At 43.9% G+C, this 22,034-nt stretch overlaps 1 protein-coding gene across 2 annotated transcripts; it reads right to left on the bottom strand.

The window, feature by feature from the left end:
- Positions 1-2,682: 2,682 nt before the first annotated feature.
- Positions 2,683-20,780, bottom strand: LOC306941566 (disintegrin and metalloproteinase domain-containing protein 17-like). 2 transcript variants are annotated; one of them, XM_079527089.1, is made up of 18 exons: positions 20,352-20,780; positions 17,501-17,633; positions 15,626-15,759; positions 14,932-15,020; positions 14,366-14,546; positions 13,640-13,770; positions 13,070-13,156; positions 12,819-12,929; positions 11,830-11,974; positions 10,569-10,660; positions 9,170-9,322; positions 8,188-8,387; positions 7,235-7,338; positions 6,279-6,413; positions 5,711-5,841; positions 4,359-4,526; positions 3,634-3,690; positions 2,683-3,383 (listed from the first exon to the last, which is right to left on the bottom strand). In XM_079527089.1, exons 1-18 carry the CDS (start codon positions 20,443-20,445, stop codon positions 2,829-2,831), a joined length of 2,700 nt encoding a protein of 899 aa, XP_079383215.1. In that variant the 5' UTR covers positions 20,446-20,780; the 3' UTR covers positions 2,683-2,828. The 2 variants fall into 2 exon arrangements, with proteins under 2 accessions (XP_079383215.1, XP_079383216.1); XM_079527090.1 differs by having other exon boundaries at positions 17,501-17,609.
- Positions 20,781-22,034: the final 1,254 nt, after the last annotated feature.

Raw genomic sequence — 22,034 nt, 5'->3', positions numbered from 1 at the left:
CACAAATAATATTGGATCAAATACAAGCTTGCAATGAATTGCATCTTGTAAAAGAAGTATAAAAAAGGTTGAAGTAGGATAAAATATGCAGTGATTAAAACCAGGAAAAGGTATATCACGATGATGAAGGTAAAAACATGGACATGGTGTAAAATAATCTGAACAGAACACAAACATGAAAAATAGCATTGTGTGAGATATTTAATAAATGACACCTGATGGCTTCAGTAACAGACAGAACAGTAAACATTATCAGCTTCACAACCAGTGATAAACAATACAGAACCGTCATAATATACTATAAACATAAATGATTATCAAATGTCTTATTGGGTCTACAACTGAATGGCAACAGAACATGTTGGCCTCCATTAACAATGCAGCACTATTACTATAACAACTAAATCTGACAGTATTGTGTCTGTAACAAATGACAAAGACATAAGCTATAGAAATACCTTATACAGAATGGAGTGAGAATAGACAGGTGGTGAGGTGGTACTGGTACACCACAATGTACAGCAATATGTAATAATAATAATAATTTTCGATACATGGCAGTGCATGGGAGTTAATAGCAACATAATCACACAATACATTTTAACAATGACAAACGTAACAAAATACTAAATGCAGTGCATTTAAATAACAGCTTGAACAAAGTCAAAATCCCAAGGCACTTGTGTAGGCTATTCATAGGAAAAAAATAGCTGATCTGCACAATCTAGATCTTCTAATTTAGCTAGCTTTATAAATGTGTGAAAAAAATTAAATTAAATACCAAACATTTTCACCAGGCCAAATGTGGATGCCAGGTCAACAACTACACATTTTTACAAGTGACTCTACAGAAAAACAAGCCCAAAGTGGCTTATAACAAGAAGACTTGGCAACACTGTCTGAGTGGTGTTTAAACTGGTGGGGCGATCCCTGCTGGGAACACCGATCTCACTGTGAATATATATATATGGCATTGATGGCATTATACTGTACTGTAGGAAAACATTCTGAAAACTGATGAATATCTATGGCCTTTTGAAAATAGGGCTAAAGTAGTTGAAGATAAGTTTTATATGAAGCTATAATTAAGGGTGTATAGCTAAATGACTCTGGTAGAGATTTGTGTTGTGTAGATCTATACTGTGCCTTGATGTAACTCCGTTATATTGATGAGATATGTTCAATAGCTTTTCTGTTGATAATTATTCTCTTCATTGACTTACTGCACAGCAAAACAGGTCTCAAGTCACTCTTTGAGCACATGTATTGTACGAACGCAAACAAAACGGATTCTGACAATATCTAACATGGTAAAATCTGAGACTTGTTGAATTAGGAAGAAGATCCGGATCTTCAAATCGTAAATTCAACATAGTCAAATCAATAAATAGGAAGATGCATGTTTATAGAAAAAAAATGTTTATGTGCACATACGGTAACGGTGCAGTGTCAGAGACCTTTTTCACTGTGCAATATGAATCAACAAGACTATTTTGAATTATACATTTTTAATCAATTAACTTTTCTTACTCATTCGGGCACTATAGTGATTGTCATAAAAAACCTTAACAGAAAATACTGAGGAGCACCCTGAAAATCATAATAAAACAAATATGGCTGACGTCTGAAAAAACAAACTAACACTGAATCCAAAGAAAAGGTTTCAATAACCAGTTTGTGTCCTTGAGCCAGGCACTGAACCTTACTGGTCAGCTCCCAGTACAACATAATTAGACTGTGGTTGTAACGGTCAGCTCAGTACAACAGAATTAGACTGTGGCTAGCCTGTACTGGTCAGCTACGAGGTACGACAAAATTAGACTGGTTGTACTGGTCAGCAACAGTTTAGACCGTGGTTGTTCTGGTCAGCTACAGTACCAGTGACCAACAGTATTAGATTGGTACTGCTCTGATGTGCAAAATGTGGAAAAGCTGTCACTCTACTCCGCCCTCCAGTCCAGCTGGTTTACAGTAATCCTCAGTGCTCAGACAGACTCCACACAGTAAAGGTCTCTTTTCACATGTCTACGACTCTACGCGTCACGTAGATACGATTTAGATAATGTAGTGTTAATAGTGGTTCTCAAACATTTTAATTTCAAGGACCCCCATAACTGCGAGACTGGTTCCATTTGTACTCTCAGAGTTACAGACCCATAAGGGTTCATTTGGACCAACACTTTGAGAACCATAGACATATTTGTTTGTCATGTACAGTAGATACAATTTCAACAACTTTGGCAGCGGGTGTGCGCGAAACAAGCACGGACGTGTCAGATTGCCCGTGCCTCCGTACCTGTCCGCATGCCTCTCATTGAAAATGAATTACTATTTACTAGACATGTGAAAATCCCTTTACTATGATACTTGTTTGCAGTAGTAGACAGTAGCATGTCCACACAGTAAAGTCCTTAGTGATCCAGAAGAGTATACAAAGGGAACCAAATGGACCTGTAAAGGGTCCATTTGGTTCCACCAAGAGGTTAAAACAAACATCTTATGTAGTGTACAAAAACTGTTTGTACACAAGATGAGTGTACAAAAACAGTTCGTACCCTCAGAGTTTATTTTACTTTCAATGTGTATAATGGCACAGCACCAAGTGGTTCAAAAAAGCATTTTGTAACATTAAGACGTTGAAATCCCTTACCCCCAACCGACCGTGTCCTTGAGCAAGACAACGAACCGTGACTTGCTTCGCTTACTGTAAGCCGCAATGCAAGCACCACAACCATACGCATCGAAAACATACCAAACACACAGAATCCTACGCTCCGGTCTATTCACAAGTTCCAACCCAGCGTTCTCTCTCTCTCTCTCTCTCTCTCTCAGCACTCGGTCTCCTTGCTGTTGACCCGTCGTTGTCGCTGCAGTCGGAGCGGCAGGGCCTTGTCGCTCCGCCCCGCCAGGTCGTGCTCCGTCAGGTCCTGGAAGGAGCGGGAGCTCAGGCCGTGCTCCGTCAGGTCCTGGAAGGAGCGGGAGCCCAGGGCTGCGAAGGCCTCCTCCTCGCCCCCGTCCTCCTGGAGCTCCTCGTCCAGGTGGGAGTCGAGGCTGGGGGCCTCCTGGATGGTGGCCATGCGGGGGCTGTCCAGCGGCGGCAGAGAAGGAGTAGGGCTATGGTCGTGGACCGGGCTGTGGGCGGCGGCGGGGGGGTTGGAGTTGGAGGCATGGACGTAGGCGTGGCCGTGGCCTGGCGGGCTGGAGACAGAGACGGGGGGCGTGCTGGTTTGCTGGGGGCCCCAGGGCTGCTGGGGGCCCCAGGGCTGCTGGGGGCCCCACGGCTGAAAGGACGGGTCCCTGACGAGAGACGCGGAGGAGGAGAGCACCGGGGGTTTGAAGATGCGGACGGAGGCCGACTCCAGGCTGCTCAGAAGCTCTGCATTCTGGACACATGCACATATACACCCGCACGCACACACACAGTCACACAAACCCCATTTGTGTTAGTATAGTAATAGTATACCTGTACTATACTATACAAACATCTTCTCTTATGGACACAAAATCGTTTTCAAACGGGGGTCCGTGGCCAAAGATAATTTGGGGTCTGAGAACCACTGATCCAATAGGCAAGCTTTGATGACCCCATGACTTCCAAGGATTGCTTTTAGAGGGTCAACATTCAGTACTTACACTGGGGAAGAACAGAGATTTGGTGTTCTGCTCGTACTGCTGGTCCAACTTCTTATCCTGCAGGACAAGAACACACAGTGTCATCAGTGAGCATCGTGATCCTACAATGGATGTACGTTGTGGTGATTATACAGTCTAGACCAGGGGTTCTCAACCCGTGGGTCGCGACCCCTCGGGGGGTCGCCAAATTATTTTAGGGGGTCCCCAAATTATTTTCCAAAAAATATATATATATATATATTTTTTTTTTAATTTTATTTTCACGATTTTTCAAAAATAGCAGACCTACAAGCTCGTAGCGCGCCACTCGGTGGCGCGCTATGAGCTTGTAGATCTGCTATTTTTCAATAGCTAAATTATAACAATGCTTAAAACACCAAAAGGGGTTCCCGCCCAAAATGGTTTAAGGTTATTGTAGCAGTCAATTTATATTGGGGGTCGGGAGGGGGCGGGGCGGGGGTCCCGAGACATTGCCAAAGCATTTCCGGGGGTCCCCGGCCCAAAACGTTGAGAACCCCTGGTCTAGACCATGGTTCTCAAGGTTTTTGGCTGGGGACCCCCGGAAATGCTTTGGCCATGTCTCGCACTTTAGCGTTGTGAGCTTGTAGATCTCTAATACATCGGCGGCATGATTACAGATACCAAATAATGGCCGATATATAAATCGGTCAAACCGATATGAGTTGGGGCTCTAGTTGTAGATTACATGAGCTGTTCATATATACCACGCAGTGCACCAGGATGCTGAGAGGAACCCAGAACAGCAGAGAGAACACCACCACAGAGCCCACGATGTTGTCCGCCAGGAACTTGCCAAACGTGTTGATGTCCAGCTTGTCTATGAAGTCCCACAGCCTCTCGATCACATCCTGCACCTGCTTCATGCACTTACCCTGATGCACACACATGCGAGCGCACACGCGCGCGCGCGCGCGCACACACACACACACACACACACACACACACACACACACACACACACACACACACACACACACACAGAGTTATGGAGAGGGTGAGAGAAGGAAGATGGATTGAGGATTGAGGGATGGAGGTTGTGTGACGTCAGACCAGAGCTTGATCAGTGCGGCAGAGGGACACCCTCGGGTGAGTGAACATGCGAAGCAACAACACATTGTCACTCACTGTTTATTCGTTTATTTTAGTGCCCTTCCGTTTTGTTTGCCCTTTTTAACCAAGGGATATTTCACCTTCACGTTCAAGCATGTTTGTTTATTGGGAAAATAAATAATACATAAATATAGGCCTATATATATTTGTTTTTTTAAATACAATAAAATAAATGAATAAAGTAATATAAATAGCACGGCCCCCTCACATATTAGAAGTACAATATCAGTCACCAAAACCAAGGACGGGTGTGTTCGATAAATCTCTCATAGTTCAAGTTTGAGCTTTGAAGTTCGGAATCGGTATCGGCTGATATTTAATTTTATAATAATGATGTTGATTCTTTTTAAAGGCTGAAAAAGCTGTTTATGTTGGGATATGAGCCAACATTTCAATAACGGTGCATCCCTAGTTTTGCAATAAAGCAGCATTGCTTTTTCAAATTCGGTGTTTATATGCCTTTTTTAGACTGGACAAAATTATTATATTTTTTTTAATACAGAATGAGATAATGATATGATAATGTGATATGATAATATCATATCACATCACATCGGTTATCGGCCATAACAGCAGCCAGAAAGTTCATATTGCCCATCCGTGCATCCAATTCGATCCAATTGCTGATGTTTGTATTGGACCTCTGGTGATACGGTAATATACATATGTGTAGTAATAGTCGTAATAGTTGTAGTGGCGGTGGCTCAGGGGTAGAGTGGCCACTTCGATCCCGGGCTCCCCCAGAATTAGTATCGAAATGTCCTTGAGCAAGACCCTTAATTGCTCCCGCTGTGCAGGTTGGTGCCTTGCATGGCTTCCTCCACCATCGGTGTATGAATGTGTGTGTGTGTGTGTGTGTGTGTGAATGGGTGAATGTAATGCACAATCTATGTAAATAAATACATTGGATAAAGGTGCTATATAAATGCACAATTTAATAACTTACATCTCCGTCACAGAAGCCCACGGTACAAGGTTTCCCCTTGCGGAGGAATAGGAAGTTCTCCGACGTGTCCTGGTAGGGAGCACACGCACCACTGGCACTGCGGCAACACACCTTACACGATGAGTTGGTTTCTAGTGAGGAGAAATGGTGAAGACATGCAGCCATCACCCTCCAGCCATTTTGGAAAGAACTCGGGCCCCTTGCCTACTTCCTTCACAGTGGAGAACAGGGGGCATCTATGAAACAATTCAAGGCCAACACGTATGTTGGGACAGGATTATAGGCTGATTCAGGGTACATGTGCTTTGGTGTGGATTTCTCCTTTAAGGCTCTGTTCCATTTAGTGTAGCACAGTGGTTCTCAAACCTTTTTAATTACAAGGACCCCCATAACTCTTGAGAGTGTACAAATGGAACCAAATGGACACGTTCCATTTGTACACTCTCAAGCCCTGCTTCAACTCTCTCAAGTGGTCCCTGGCCTGGAAAAAAGACTCCTGCTCTACACTGTTGTAGACTATCAAAAACAATAAATAAACAACAAATACAATAAAAATAGTTTACGTTACCATTACAGGCACAGGACTGCAGGTCCAGCATGGCCTCACAGAAGGGGACACACACTCCTCCACGGCACTCTCCACTGTCCAGACACTCCGTCTTATCAGGAGCATTCTCTGGGGGAGGACACTCACTGTCGTTGCCTGCAGGACAAAAAATAATAAACGCTGTTGTTACTAAAGGCGTCACAGTGCTGTTACCTGCTAACACAACCAGTAAGACGAGAAGCGACACAAGGCCTTGTGAGTTTGTAGATTTATTATAGATTATTTTCAAAATGTTTGCCTCTTTCTTACAATATTTTACAATTTGGCCATTGTTTGACCAGTTCTTATAGTTTGTTGATTACTTTTGATGCAGTAATGGGAACGATGCAAGTTGGGAACCTAATATGCAATACCTGTTGTCCTTAGAAGCCCGGAACTATTTAATCCATTTCATCCAGGGTGCCCATCATTTGTAGCGCACGGACCACTTTTACCGGCGCACCAGAAGCTGGTGTGCATGTCTGTGTAGCAGCTAACAATAGCCACACCACTCTAGAGTCTATCGACAACAACGGGAGGTAATAATAAATCTATCGCGACTAGCGACTGGACCACTGAGCGCCGTCTAACACAGGATCTTTTTTCAGAATTAGACGGGATGATTTAGATCGGGAGTTATGATCGTTTTAAGATTTTCGTTTTCGTCAGCTAAACAGGCAGGGGAGATTTTCGATGACGTGTCACTTTTTGACACGTCATCGGATCGGTCAACAATCGCTCCACGGCTCTAGAGCGATGCGAACGGTTTTGTTTTCATTAATTTCCGTCTTGTTTATCAATCTCCGGCTTGGGCACTTGACCGTGACCTTGAACTTGGACGGAGAACTCCGACTTGGACATTCAAGGTGTTAAAAAGGTCACATGGGGACCCCCCTGGGGGTTGAGAACCACTTCCCTAGAAGGACATGTCCACTCACCTGTGCAGTAGGAGCGGCCCTTACAGGTGGCGTCAATCAGCTCCTGGCACACCTCTCCCTGGGCCTTGAACTGGCAGTCACTACAGCACACGCTGTTTCTGTCACTGCACAGGAAAATAATAATATAATTAGCAATAAATTCAGGTTGAGGTTGTGGTTAGGATTAGACATTTAGAGCACTGGTTCCCAAACATTTTAGCCTGTGACCTAGCCTGACACTCTGAATTTTCATTTCGTTTCACTTCCTTATTCAGGACATCTTTTTTTAATGGTAGCGATTAAGGGCTGGAGCCAGGCTACCTGTGACCCAAAACAGAAATGTGATATCTCCCAGAGATCCACACTAGTGAAAATAAAGTAAGTAGCCTTGCCGAGCCATGAGGCCCATAGGGCAGGAGCCTATCTCCTGTTTCTGTAGCGTGAGGCAGCTTGATGTACACCCCCTGGACATGACGCTAGTATGTCGCAGGGACTTACCCCCAATCCAACCCTTGATGCTGAGTGCCAAGCAGGGAGGCACTGGGTCCCATTTGTTTGAGTCTTTGGTATGACCCAACTGGGGATTGAACCCCAGCCTCCCAGTCCCAGGGCGGACACTCAACCACAAGGCCACTGATCTATAGTGAAAATAGCAGATCTACAATTTACAATTACAATTTAGACATTTAGCATCTACAAGCTCCCATAGATTCTTCTCACTACTACTTTAAACTTTACATTTTCTAATTTATGGAAATTCTTAGATTTTTATATATACATCTAGCTTTTTGACGTTTTTTAATGTTTTGAAATAATAATAATTAAAAACCAAACTTATAGTAAAAAAAATGTATGTATTTAATCGTGACACAAATGGGTCCTGACCAAGTGTTTGGGAAACAGTGATTTAGAGGTTAACATCATACCAGGATGTGTGTGCATGCGTGCGTGCGTGCCTGCGTGCGTGCGCTGACCTGCAGTGTGCGTGTTCTCGGAGCTTGCAGTCGGAGGTGCAGCAGGGGTCGGTGTTGAGGTGGAGCAGGCCGGGGTCACACTGCTCGTCCTGCTCCACCCGCGAGTTCCCACACACATTACTGTTCCTCTGTCTGAAACACTGGCTCGCCTTACTCCTCAACCTCTTCACTATGGACCTCTTACTGCAATTAGAGAACACCTGCTCGCACGCACACACATACACATACACACATTACTGTTCCTCTGTCTGAAACACTCGGCCGCCTTACTCCTCAACCTCTTCACTATATGGACTGCAGTTAGAGAACACTGCACGCATGCGTGGATAGAATAATATATGCATACGTTGACATTGCCAAAGCAACGTATAATTAAAAAAGTGTGTACGGTTGGAGGGGGTACAGCAGTGCGTGAGTGGTTGTTGTATTTGGTCTCCCTGCTGCTCTTCTACTGACAACTTTAGATCCAGTGGTCTGGTAGGACCTCTACTGGTTGAAGAGGGGTACTGCCTGAATGTCAAGATTCAATTTCTCCCTCCAAGAGAAGGCATGCTCTATTCATTGACTCAGTGGTAAACCAAATCCAGCACTTGTGCAGTACAGGGCGACCTGAGTTGGAGGTAAAAGCTGCAAAGTTCCAGGTTCGTCTCTGCCGGGTGGAAACCTCACATGTCCAAAACTGTGACTTTTGAAAAAAGTAGGAAAAGTATCAGATCTACAAGCTCAAAACGTGTCAAGCTTGTGGATCTGCAACATTTGATGCCTTTGTGTGACGCTGTTGTATTATCACAAGTAGGAGTGTTAATTTAAGAAACACAAAGTTAGAATACGGTATGGAGATAAGGGGTTTCGTCCCTCCAGTAGAACAGTGTGGTTCCACAAAGGATCCAACCCAGTAAGGCAAGAACTGCAGTCCCCCACTGGACAATAGCCTGGGGATTTATTAAAAATAATGACCTATGCCCCAATATATTATATGTACCTTGTTGTTGACGTGGTCTCCACTCACAGCGATGGGGTACATGACGTACTTGCCACCCTGGTCCTCGCGGGGGGCGCAGTACGGGATGTTGTCCGGGTCGTGTTCCGCTCCGAAGTTATGGCCCAGTTCGTGCGTCGTCACCAGGTCTGCCTCCTGTATAGCAGACCATGTGAAACACGTGCGTTACAGGCAGGGATGGGCAATTAATCGGTCATCGCATTGGTATCGGTCGATATTGGCCTTAAAATGCAATATCGGTATCGGCAATATATCGGTTTTAGCAGATATTTTATTTTATAACAATTATGTTGAAAAATAAATAGAAAAAGCCTTTTGTTATGATGAAGGCTGCAGATTCTATCAGTGTTTTCTGGGGAAGCTTTTTTAACTAAAAAAATTACATTCAAGCTGTTTATGATGGGATATGGGCCAACATTTCAATAACGGTGCATCCCTAGTTTTGGAATAAAGACGCATTGCTTTTTTCAAAGTCAGTGTTTATAAGCATTTTTTCAGAATGGACAAAATTATAATAATCTTTTAATACAGAATGAGATCATATCGGTTATAGCGGTTATCGGACGGCCAAAACAGCATTTAAATATATCTGATATCGATATCGGCCAAAATGTCTCATCGGTACATCCCCAGTTCGCTTTCTAGGAATGTACATTGGTTTTTTTTCTCCTCCTTTTTATAGATTGATCTGTGAAACTAGGCGAAAGGATGTGTATCACTGGTCTGTTTCAAAATTGCCCAAAAACAAAACATAAAAACATCTATCAGGAGACCACTAGCTTTAGGCTGATAAAGTCGCAAAAAATGCACTCCCATCCACTCCCACGTTAGAGGATTTTCACACATGTGTCTGCACTCCTGGAGCGTTCCATTTCATGTTTGAAAGCGAAATATGACATCCCTTCAAACTTTTAGTTCTCTATCTAGACCAGTAGAACTTTGCTGTTTCATCATAAGCCACTAACCTTAGTGAGGATGCCATGGTTCTCTAGACCAGTTCTCTAGACCTTTTGAATATCAAAATCATATCATTATTTATTCTGCATTTAAGCCACGGACCACGATTCGATTGCAGACCCAAAACTAAAGAATACTTTGTTGTCGTTGGATAAGATTTTGTCCACAATTCCATGCTGTATTGATGTGGTACAGGAGAGATGACAGGCAAACGTTGACCAAAATAAGAATTATTTTACATGCTAATTGTGCAGACATCTTGTAAATTAAGTAGACAAATGCAGGTGTTTAACAATAATTTTACTCTTGAGAGCGTAAAATGAAACCAAATGGACCCGTCAGGGTCCATAAAGATCTAATACGGGTCCATTTGGTTACCAACACCACTGGTTGAAAAGCACTGCTCTAGACCAGTGGAACTGACCTTGGTGAGGATGGTCTTGCCATAGTTCTTGGTGCTGGTGAGTCCGGTGTTCAGGTAGATGGGTCTGTGTTCGGTGGACGACGGAGGACACTCTGACAACACAGACAACAGTGCTGGGGTTAGAGATGTGTATCTGTACACTGTATCGGTATCGGGAAAGTATCGTATCGGCCCTTATTTGGTCATATCGGTTCATATCGGTATCGGCAAATATGCCAGTCTAACCACAGATCCGACACAGGGGTAAGGGGTTGACATTATAGCAGGTAAATAAAATGTTGGGGCATGTGGAGTTTGCTTTGGAGTTGCCCAAACTGCAAGTGCACATTTGAGTGAGGAGTCTGCTATAAACACAACACGAGATATATATAGCTAGCTAGCTATAAACACTATTCCCAGTCGGTGGACTTCAAAATAAGATATTTTTTCTTTTTGTATTATTATAAATATTATTCTCTGGTATCGGCTAACACAGAAATTGTGGTATCGGGATCGGTTCGGAAACGAAAAAAGTGTATCGGGACATCCGTAGCTGGGGTCAACGACCACATGAACCCCAGTCAGAGCAGGCCCTGTTCTGCCAAAATAGTCCATTGGCAAGCTCACAAGGAGAGGATGAAGTACATCCCAAGAGTAAAAGAAACCTTTAATCCCTATCCGAGTGGATCAGATTAGAAGAAAAAAAGCAAGGAAAAAAAGAATAATCTAATCTGGAAACATAACACACTGCCAGGCTGGATCACCAGGCCAGGCACCCGGACTGCTAGGCCGGCCCGGGCCAGTCCATCTGTTACTTTTGAACACAAAAGGTGGCCGTGCCTTTCCTACACTTTGGAGTGCCTTGTCCGAGGAGAAAGGTCTTGCCAAATCTGCGCCCCGTTTTAAATCCGTTCTGAAAACTCACCTTTATAAAGCTGCTTTCAACGGACAGCAGTCTTTTTTTCCTTTTTTAATTAATAAGCACTTTGTGACTGTTCTTTAAAAGGTGCAATAAAAGTTCAGCCGAATGGCCACAAGATTTCAACATTCTGGGATGTAAATTGCACTGACAGATCCCAATCCTTTTTAGCAGCAGAGGAGACAGGATGTCATATGGATTACATTGCAAAGTGTACATCATTATTTTGTTGCATAGGACAAAAAAAAGACCCAGTCCATGAATCCCTGCAGGAACATCAGGGCCAGTGTTGATTTTGTCGACTAAACTAAATGTTTTCATTTGACGATGCTGTCAAAATGAACACTGATTGTCAGGACTTACTCTCGGAGCAGAGGCCCCCAGGGATGCCATGTCTGGAGGGGGCCACGTACGCCAGGCCCAGGGTCCCCTCGTCGAAGTCCTGGTAGGTGAACAGGTGAGCCAGACACACCTGGGACGCCTTCTCAGCGATGTCCACACTGAACTGCTGTGAGGACCATGAACACACAGTGTTGAGTTTTATTGTCTTTCCCCATTTTTTCACGTGGTGCAAATTGCCTAAAATGTAATCCTGGCCGCTATTCTCCCTCTGCCAACCTGAGGAGTGAGCAGGCCACTTCTTATCACCTGACAGGGGGGAGTTTCCCCGGTAGGACGTAGCGCGTGGGAGGAACACGTTATTCCAACCTGTTCCTTTCCCCTCCATCAGGCGCCCCGGCTGACCAGGGGGAGGCAGTTAATTATCAGGACCCCAGAAAGACTAGAGGCTCTTTCATGTGTCTCTAATGGGGATGCCTTAATGAACATAAACATAGAGACCAGGATCATTGCATGTTTTCTGTGAGGGCACATAACCTTAACCTGACTCCGCCAGATGGAAGACGCCATGTTTCACATAGACTTCCATCATCTGGCGGAGTCAGGTTAACATAACCCTAGGCCTATAGGGGACACGGGGAGAACATACAAACCCCATACAGAAAGGCCCTTTTGCCAACCCCACCTAGGGTACGTTTCTGTATTTTGTAAAGCAACTTTTTGTATTTAAAAAAGCACTATATAAATTGTATGTATTATCATCATCATCGTCATCATAATTTAAAAACTAGATGAAAATGTCACAGAGGGACTTGGGAACAAGAGATCCATCCAGTAGAACTAAGACATGTCATTTCATGCTTGGCTGCGCGGGTGTCACACTCCGTGTCTGTGACACGTTGTGAGCTTGTAGATCGGCTATTCTTGGCACACAGCTATGTATAAATCGGGCATCACGACCAAAAATACAGAGATGGAATGTGATTATTTTAGTCTTGGATCGCATGTCTTACCTCCAGCAGTCTCTTGACGTCCCACACTTCCCTGCCCTCCACTGGACTGCCTCTCATGTTGAAGTGAGCGGCCCCTGGCGGTACGGAGGTGGGACTCTTCTCTATGATGATCTGACAACAAGAACACAGCAGCAAGAACAGTTAGTAGTACAGTACAATAGTATACAGCTGTGGTTCTCAAATAGGCTGACGTGTTACACTCGCACACACACACACACACACACACACTCAGGGTGTGTGTGACCTCTCACCTGTTGGATCTGAACTCCATAGCCTTTGTATTCTTCATCCCAGGATGTGTTTCGGTAGATGTCATCCACGCGATCAATCAACTCGATCTGCAAACGCGGACGCAAACGCAGTCGCACACAAATTAATTAATTAATTTAGTATAAGAGTATATAGACATCTATAAGATCGACAAGAGGTGGGGATCCAACATCATTCTCAACGTCTTGTAGTTGGGTTATTTTCACAATATTTATCTGTGGACCTGAGTCAAACTAAATGTAATGCCTACAATTCCAAGTGCTTGTCAGGGTGGGGGGGGGGGGTTATTTTGGGGGTTCACAGGCTGAAAGGTTTGGGAGCCATTGGAGTAGTGTAGTGTCATAACATCTGCTACTTTTGATGCTTTTGTGTGACGCTGTAGTATGATCAAGTAGGTCGTTCATTACAAAAAAGCAACAACACAACTATCCTGTCCACTAAGTGTAAGTGTAGTGCAGTGTCATAGTGTATATCGTACCAGGTAGTTGAGTGTTAATGTGGTGCTCTCCTCCAAGTGTAAGTGTAGTGCAGTGTCATAGTGTATATCGTACCAGGTAGTTGAGTGTGGTGCTCTCCTCCTCTCTGCCCATGTGTTTGTAGAAGCGATAGTCGGCCACCAGTAGCAGAGGACACGTGTTCTTGGTGTGGTCGACCGCATGGCGCTTCCACCGCCCCGCAGACTCTGCAACACACAGGAGACGTCAAGCACCAAAACACAGCGGCTGCTATGCCCACGCTCAAACTTTCTCCTTTCCTGCCTTGATCTCCTTAACTCCAAATAAGATATTTGTTTGTGGCTTTCGCCTTATTTTATTTTTTTATAGAGGGATAGGGTGACAGTAGGGTGACAGGAAATGGGGAGAGTCGGGATCGGGAGTCGAACCCGCGGCACACTGCCTGACTGGATTACCAGCCAAGGTGCCCAGACGGCTACGCCAGCCGCCCGGGCCATATACAGTATTTTCTTTTGTTGACAACTTCAACTGTAGATTTAGTCGCCTAAAACTAGACAAAAAACTACCACTGTGCAGATGACTAAAATCGAATCAAGGGCCTGGGCCATGGCTCAGTGGTCCATGCACCGCGGGTTCGACTACCGATCCCGACAGCCTTTACTGCATGTCTTCCCCCCCATCTCTCTCCCCATTTCCTGTCAGCCTACTGTCCCTCCATAAAGAATATAAAATAAAGGCGAAAGCCACAAAAAAAGACATTTAAAAACCGAATCAAGATTTGCCGTCAAAATTAACACTGGCCGCAGGGCAGGCTTCACTCACCCTCTTCCTCTGGTTCTTCCAACATGGCCGCCACCAGGCCGCCAGGCAGCAGGTGGTTGAGGTCATAGTTGACGTAGCCACAGACCTGCGGCTGGGCCAGTCTGCTGAGGTTCCTGATGTCCTCCGAGCGGTAGATCAACAGGCGGCCATCGGGGGGCGCCGTCGTAAACCTCCACAGAGGCTGGGCACAGTGGGCGGGGGAGATGACACAACATCTTACAATAAATGCATCACGTCTCAGTGATCCACGTAACTCGAGAACCATCACCACCAACTTCAAATTTGACACGCGCGTTCCACACCACCACAGGACCACAGGGAGTGCAGTGCCCGGATACACGGTTGTCCAAAACCGCCAGAATAGGCTCTGGTCAGGCTCTGTCAGTGGACCTAATGAGCCTAAGTCCCCTCACCTGTAGAATTCCCATTCTACACCCCAGCAAATAGTACAGGGGAACGATATTACAATGATTGCTAGAAGGATAACACAAAAAGCCCTGGGGGGGCTTGTTTCCATTGTGGTCCTGTGTCCATGGATTATGTATTTTAGTTTTGTATAAAAGTACCTCCATGTTGTACTCTGCGTCGTCGGTCAGGATGTGGGCAGAGAAGTCGTTGTCATCGATGTGGGCCTGGACACGTGAGTTCTCCTCGCCTGGACGTCAAAGACAGTGCTCCGGTGTTCATTCTGTCGACTAAAACTATGACGAAAAATGTACCATTTTTCTCTAACGAAACCTAATTAAAACTACATTAAAACTAAGCTATGATTGATTGACTATGACTGAGACAAAATATATTGACAATTCTGTCAAACAAATATAATCTAGACTAAAATGGAGGAACAGACAGTAGGACAGCTGAGAAACAGACAGTGTAGGAGAGACAGACAGACAGTAGGACAGCTGAGAGACAGACAGTGTAGGAGAGACAGACAGACAGACAGACAGACAGACAGACAGACAGACAGACAGACAGACAGACAGACAGTACGACAGCTGAGAGACAGTGTAGGACAGACAGACAGTAGGACAGCTGAGAGACAGACAGTGTAGGAGAGACAGACAGACAGACAGACAGACGGACAGCTGAGAGACAGTGTAGGACAGACAGACAGTATGACTGCTGAGAGACACACAGTGTAGGAGAGACAGACAGACAGTGTAGGAGAGACAGACAGACAGTGTAGGAGAGACAGACAGTGTAGGAGAGACAGACAGACAGACAGACAGACAGACAGTGTAGGAGAGACAGACAGACCGATGAGGTGTCCAGTGAAGTAGTTGTGTCTGTTGACAGGGTAGACCTCCTCCTGTCCGTCATCTCCAACCACAACGGCTCGGAAGTCCTCCGTGAACAGATCTGTGTTGGTCCGCAGGTACAGCCTGAAGTGTCTGCACAGTGCACACACACACACACACACACACACACACACACACACACACACACACACACACACACACACACACACACACACACACACACACACACACACACACACACACACACACACACACACACACACACACACACACACACACACACACACACACACACACACACGTGAAGGCATCCACATTTTAGAATGGCAAGTTTACCAACTAAACTCGAAAAAGGGCGCCTTCCTACCTTTCTGAAAGTCCCCCATTCAACTTCCCCCTTACCCTCTCTCTCTCTCTCTCTGCACACATCATGAAAACCTCATGTCCTCATGTCCCTGCCCTACAAAACCAAAGTGCAGCAACTACAGTACATTATTTTGACACACCGTGACAAAAGGTCAAATTTCCCTTCGTAATTTCGGGGGGGAAACAATTACAGTTATATCAAGAACATTGATATCACATTAGTGTAGTATAATATCACTTATATGTCAATAACCCATTTGGCTGACTATTTGAAACACTATTAACCCCTTTTATCAGAAGTATTTGCGTAGTTACTACTTTGGCTTCACTCATCACAACATACATCACAGCACAAAGGCATTAAGTCATAACCTAATATATTCGATAGCTCTACATTACAATTTAATCTTGCCTCTTAAATGTCTAAACTCATCACTTCTTGTGTCAGAAATATGTAATGAATTCCATGGCACCATTGCTCTGTTATGAACTGTTCTTTGTTTAACATTGGTGCCATGGTGGTCCCCGGCTAAATGACGGAGAGTTGGTAACAAAATGAACACTTATAGATCTTTGACTGTTGAGTGTAAAATTAAACCCGTAAGAGTACATTTGGTTTCATTTACCGCTCTCAAGAGTAAAACTATTGTTAAACATATGCATTACTTAATTTACAAGATGTCTACACCAGAGGCGTATCTACAATAAGGCGAGGGCAGGTGTCCGCCTGTCCAAATCCATTTCTGGCCTGGCCAAAATCCATACAATGAGAAAAAAAGAAGACAAAAACAAGACCTGAGAACTATTAATGGACAGCTGATTGGCCGTTGCGGTAGAGCGTGACCCTCAATCACCCATTGGAATGTAAATGCATGCCTTTCTGCCTTTGTATACTACTCGTCTGGCAGGTATATCTCTTTGAAAACATTTAGTGCTACGATTGTGCGCGGGGAGACGACAATTAACACATGATCTTGCCTGCCCAAAACGTAATTCCTGGATACGCCACTGGTCTACACAATTAGAGAATTGTTATTTTGATCAACATTTGCCTGTCATTTCTCCTATGGTACCACATCAATACAGCATGGAATTGTGGACAAGATCTTATCCAACGATAACTGAATACTCTAACAGTACGTTTTAAGAGCGGGTGAGCATCGGCCGACACATCGCCCAATCGACCGTTATCTCCTTTTTCTTTTCGGGCGATGTTGCTCCGCCCACTTTTCGACCATCGCCTGTTCGCCTGCTATCGCCGGTAGTCGCCGGGTCCCATAGACAAATAATGCACTTCCGGATTCCGGAATTCTTCTGGCTGTCGCCCGCTGTTAAAACGTACTGTAAGTCTTGGGTCTGAGAGGCTAAATCTCATCAAATGGTGGTCCGTGGCTCAAGTGCTGAATAAATGATGGACCTTGTCACCTTGATATGAAAAAGGGTTGAAAAGCAGTGCTTTAGTTTAGGGCAGTGCAGTCTGTCCAGAGAGAGGAGTACAGCACAGTACCTGTGCAAGGCGGTGAAGGTGATCAGTCTCTCCACATGCGTGGGCTTCTGGGTGTCTCTGCGCCTGACAGAGTGAGCCTGCAGACTGGAGACAGGCAGCACCTCGAAGTCTGACAGCATGGAGGCCAGGGTGTCTGCACACACACACACATTACTACATTATTATTACTACAGCATGGAGCGACCAGCTCAGTGGCCTTGTGGTTAGAGTGTCTGCCCTGAGACTGGGAGGTCGGGGGTTCGATCCCCGGCCGGCATAGACAGAGTTGCGACATTGAGGGGGCAGAAAACAGCCCGGTCACGTGGTTCATGTACTCGCGCGAGCCCATAGACAGCAATGTCTACATCGATATTGAGGGTAAGTCCCTGTGTCATGTCCAGGGGGTGTGTACTTGTACTGTGTATATCAAGGGGCCTCACGCGACAGAAAAAGGAGATAGGCTCCTGCCCTATGGCATTGGGTCTCATGGCTCGCCAAGGCTTACTTACTTAGGGAGCCCAGAGTTAGTGTCTGCAAACACACATTACCACATTATTACTAGCCTACAGCATGGATCCTAGAGTGTCTGCACACACAGATTACATTATGGGGCGGCAGTAGCTCAGGGGTAGACTGACTAATTTATTAAATTATTTTGAAAAAAAATTGGATTCGTTTTTAACTATTGAAAGTTGAAACTTTTAGATTTTTTTGATGGGGGTGAATTGAAGATTTGTTGAAATAATTAAAAACTAAATGTAGGAATGAAGAAAACGGGATCTTCACTCAGTCACTGTTTGGGAACCAGTGCCGGTCTACATGACATCATGGGTGCAAACAAAGCCAGTCCACATAACATGCTGTAGCATGTCCTCCTAGCGGTGTGCCCCTCCCCTTGCTGTCGTGTAACTTTGTGGAGCGCTTTGAACAGCGTCCAACAAAGAAACCAAACCAGGCTACATCAGACACACAGCCACCACACAAAACGTGTCAATGTCGTGACACTGTCCACCATAGTGAAAATAGCCCCTATCAGCTCAGCTATTTCCATTATAGTACACATGTATTATATATAATATAGTATAGTATGTATAGTTTACATAGATACTCCACTGTTACGTTCTTAGCTTACGCATGTTTCATGATAACTACTTTTTTGTATTATTTGTCTTTCCCTATACATTTTCATAATTACAATACAGCAATGCAGTGCCAGTGATATTAGAAAGAAAATGCACTTCGCAATTTCAACTTGTAATACGCAAGTATCTTTTTATAGTTTTACTCATAGGTTTATGTTTTTTATTTTGTTTTTTTAGAAGCATACTTTTGAATAAAGTCCAATAAAATCTTTAACTAATCTGCAACTTTCACTGGTAGTGGAGTAACATTTTTCTATATAGAAGTGTCTATTTGTACGTCTCTAAATGTTTTGATGAATTGAACATGGTGGACCCTATTGTAAACAAGTGTAATGCTTAATTGGGTCGTCCACTCACAGTTAACAGCCTTTGTATTGAGTTTGTGCTTGAAATGTACTGTAATTCTGCAAACTGTTAATAAATATTTCAATCAATCAATCAAAGCCTATTGGGGGTGTAACGATATAGTAACTGCATCGAAAAATAAAATAGTGTATGGAAATGTAAAGAGCAACATATCGTATTGTTTCGCAATGCTTGAATAGTTTTGCAATGCAAATAATTGATTGTATCAATTAAGTAGCCTATACTTGTGCGTTGTATTTAGCAATTTTAAGAGGAAAAGAAAAAGGAGTTTAACTACTTTTCCATTCAATATCGCTACACTTGGTCTATCGATAAATGTGTGTATATTCTCTGTGTTCATGTCAAGGTACGGGTTTGTCCACGTGTTCAAATATAATGTCAATGTATTTGCCAGAGAATCACTGCGTTTATTTATATCGATATTCATACATTTTCCCTTAAACGATTTTAAATCATTGTATCGCCATAATGAACCAATATTGTCCATGTATCGTATTGTCTGTCAACCATGTATCGTGATACGGATTGTATCGCTGTTCAAATATATTGTTACACCCCTAATAGTACTGTCTTTGACGGGAGTAGTGGAGTACTGGGGTTGAGAACTTTGTCCACAACTGCAGCTATGGGTCAGGGACTCAGGGGGAACTTCAGGGGTCCACTGAGGGGGTCCCCAGCTAAACGATTGATAGTTGTCTTGAGCGTGTACAAATGGAACCAAATGGACCCTTGCAGACCTGTCTGTAACTCCGAGGGTGGATTTTGGTTCCATTTACACTCTCAGAGTTAATAGGGTCCATCCATGGTCTAAAATAATAATGCATACCAAACTCTGGGTCCTTTAAATGAAAAAGGTACGAGAACCACCACTTCCATTGTCATCGTAAATGACTCTCTTCCTCACCAGAAGGTCATGAGTTACATTCTACAATAAGTCAAGACAATAGCAGTGTTCTGTTCAGCAGCCATGTGCCCAGCCATTAACATACCACAACTCACTCATTCAATGCATGTTCTGGATACTCTGTCCAGCTTTTCATGGTTCAACATGGAACCAAATGGACCTGTGAGGGTCCATTTGGTTCCAATTTGTACATTTTGAAAGGGTTAAATTGAGACCTTTTACCTTTATGTATGTTTGATCAGTTAAATGCCTCAGTGTTTATAGCGTAGGGCAGGCGCAGTAGCCTACTGTAAGGATTCAGCCGGGACTTGAGGTTATTTAGACCGAAAACCGATCAATATAAGTTGATTTCGGATCGATACCGGTTCGATTGCGAGTCAACTTTATTGACCTTAAAGTGAAGATGGCTTACTTTGTGAAGCTTGTTTATATAAACAAATGAAATCACATCTCAACTCACCATAGTCCTGGCTCAACACATCTGCGGGCACTGTAGTCGCTTCCCCCGTTAAAAACACACAGGACAACATTAATAACAATAAACGGCGTTGCATCGTTCCGCGACGTCAAAACTAATAATCCTTGGGATCTTTAAAAAATATATATATATTCAAATAAAATTCGGTACTGTAACTTGAACTCTACACTGTCAACAAAAGCACTTCAAAGCAACGCGATCGGATACATTTTAGATACACTCCCCATTGCAAAAACAGACCGTTTTGAAGTCACAAGTGGATCGTAAAATATAACAAAAAAGAAAATCAGTTAGTGGGACTGTGGTTTGAAGTTCTTTTGTTGTGCGTGTGTGTTTCGGATTTTGGATCGGGATCGCGGATCGAACCCGGGTCTCCAGTCTGGAAGTAGCTAGTCTTGGAGAGTTGGAGAGGTCCTGACTCCTGCACGGGACCTGTTCGTGAGATCATCCAGACACCCGGAAGAAGTTACTGCCAAAAGAACGATGAAGGAAAAAAAAGTCCACAAACAAAGACAATATATAGTGTTATTGTCGCTATTGTAAGGTTGTGTTTTCCATATAAAACGCCCCCGCGGGTCGCGCTGTTACATTCATGTCAGATTAAACATGGTGGCTGCTGTAGCCTAGTGCGCGCGTGCGTGCGTGTGTGTTCGCGCGTGCTTAAGCTTTAACATCCCCGTCGCCAGTCGCCACTCAAAGAGCAGATCTACAAGCTATAACAACGCGTCGCTTGTAGATCTGCTCTTTGAAACGAGCGACACCGTCGTACAGCCGGATTTGAAATGAGACCTTGGTTTACACTTACATAATATAAAGCCAGAGTGAGTGACATCTATTTTTAATATGGCTGGACTGGACCATCTGCATCATCATTCTGGGACACATCTAAGTAACTAAAGTTTGAAATACCAGACGACTCGCCACTTTACCAACTCGCTCCCGCGAAATGTGTTAATGTAGTTAAAGGACCAGTTCACCACTTTTCACTAATGTTCATGATAAAATACCGGGGAAAGAGAAGGGAAGCCGCACACTCATATGCTCCAAAGGATAAATATATTGACGACGTTTCGAGCCAAGGCTCTTCATCTGGTCAAACTCATGATGATGATAAAATACCACCATTCTTTCCTACTAAGTCTGTGTCTCATAGGAAGGCTGTGGGCAGTTCAGAAACCCGTCCACCAGTGACATCATCGATGGTGAATCCAAGCTAATAGAAACGGCAGACTTTCTTTTCCTGAAAAGTTGCAATGCAAAAGTTGAAGCCATCGTTCTCACGATAATACAAATCTAAATATATTTTAAAACAAATCTTGTTTTAAAAAAAATCTGCCTAACGATGATGTCACTGGTGGACGGGTGTCCGAACTGCCCAAAGCCCTCCTATGAGACACAGACTGAGTAGGAAAAAATGGTGGTGTTTTATCATGAACATTAGTGAGGACCAATTATATGAAGAGATGTTGAAAAGTGGTCCTTTAACAGTTAATTTAGTATTTCCCTCCCTCTCTGAAATCTGAAATGATATTCTTTATACAGATTTATTTGATTGTATAGTAGTCGATCTCTATACTATACTCTGTAAAATTAAGAAAGAATAGCATGAGACAGAGACGGTGACTGCTTAATTAAGTTAATTTAGGACCTTCTTCCTTCTAGCAG

Source organism: Electrona antarctica (assembly GCF_951216825.1).
Source record: "Electrona antarctica genome assembly, chromosome: 17".
NCBI classification, from domain to species: domain Eukaryota; kingdom Metazoa; phylum Chordata; class Actinopteri; order Myctophiformes; family Myctophidae; genus Electrona; species Electrona antarctica.
This window is presented reverse-complemented; position numbering and strand designations above follow the sequence as displayed.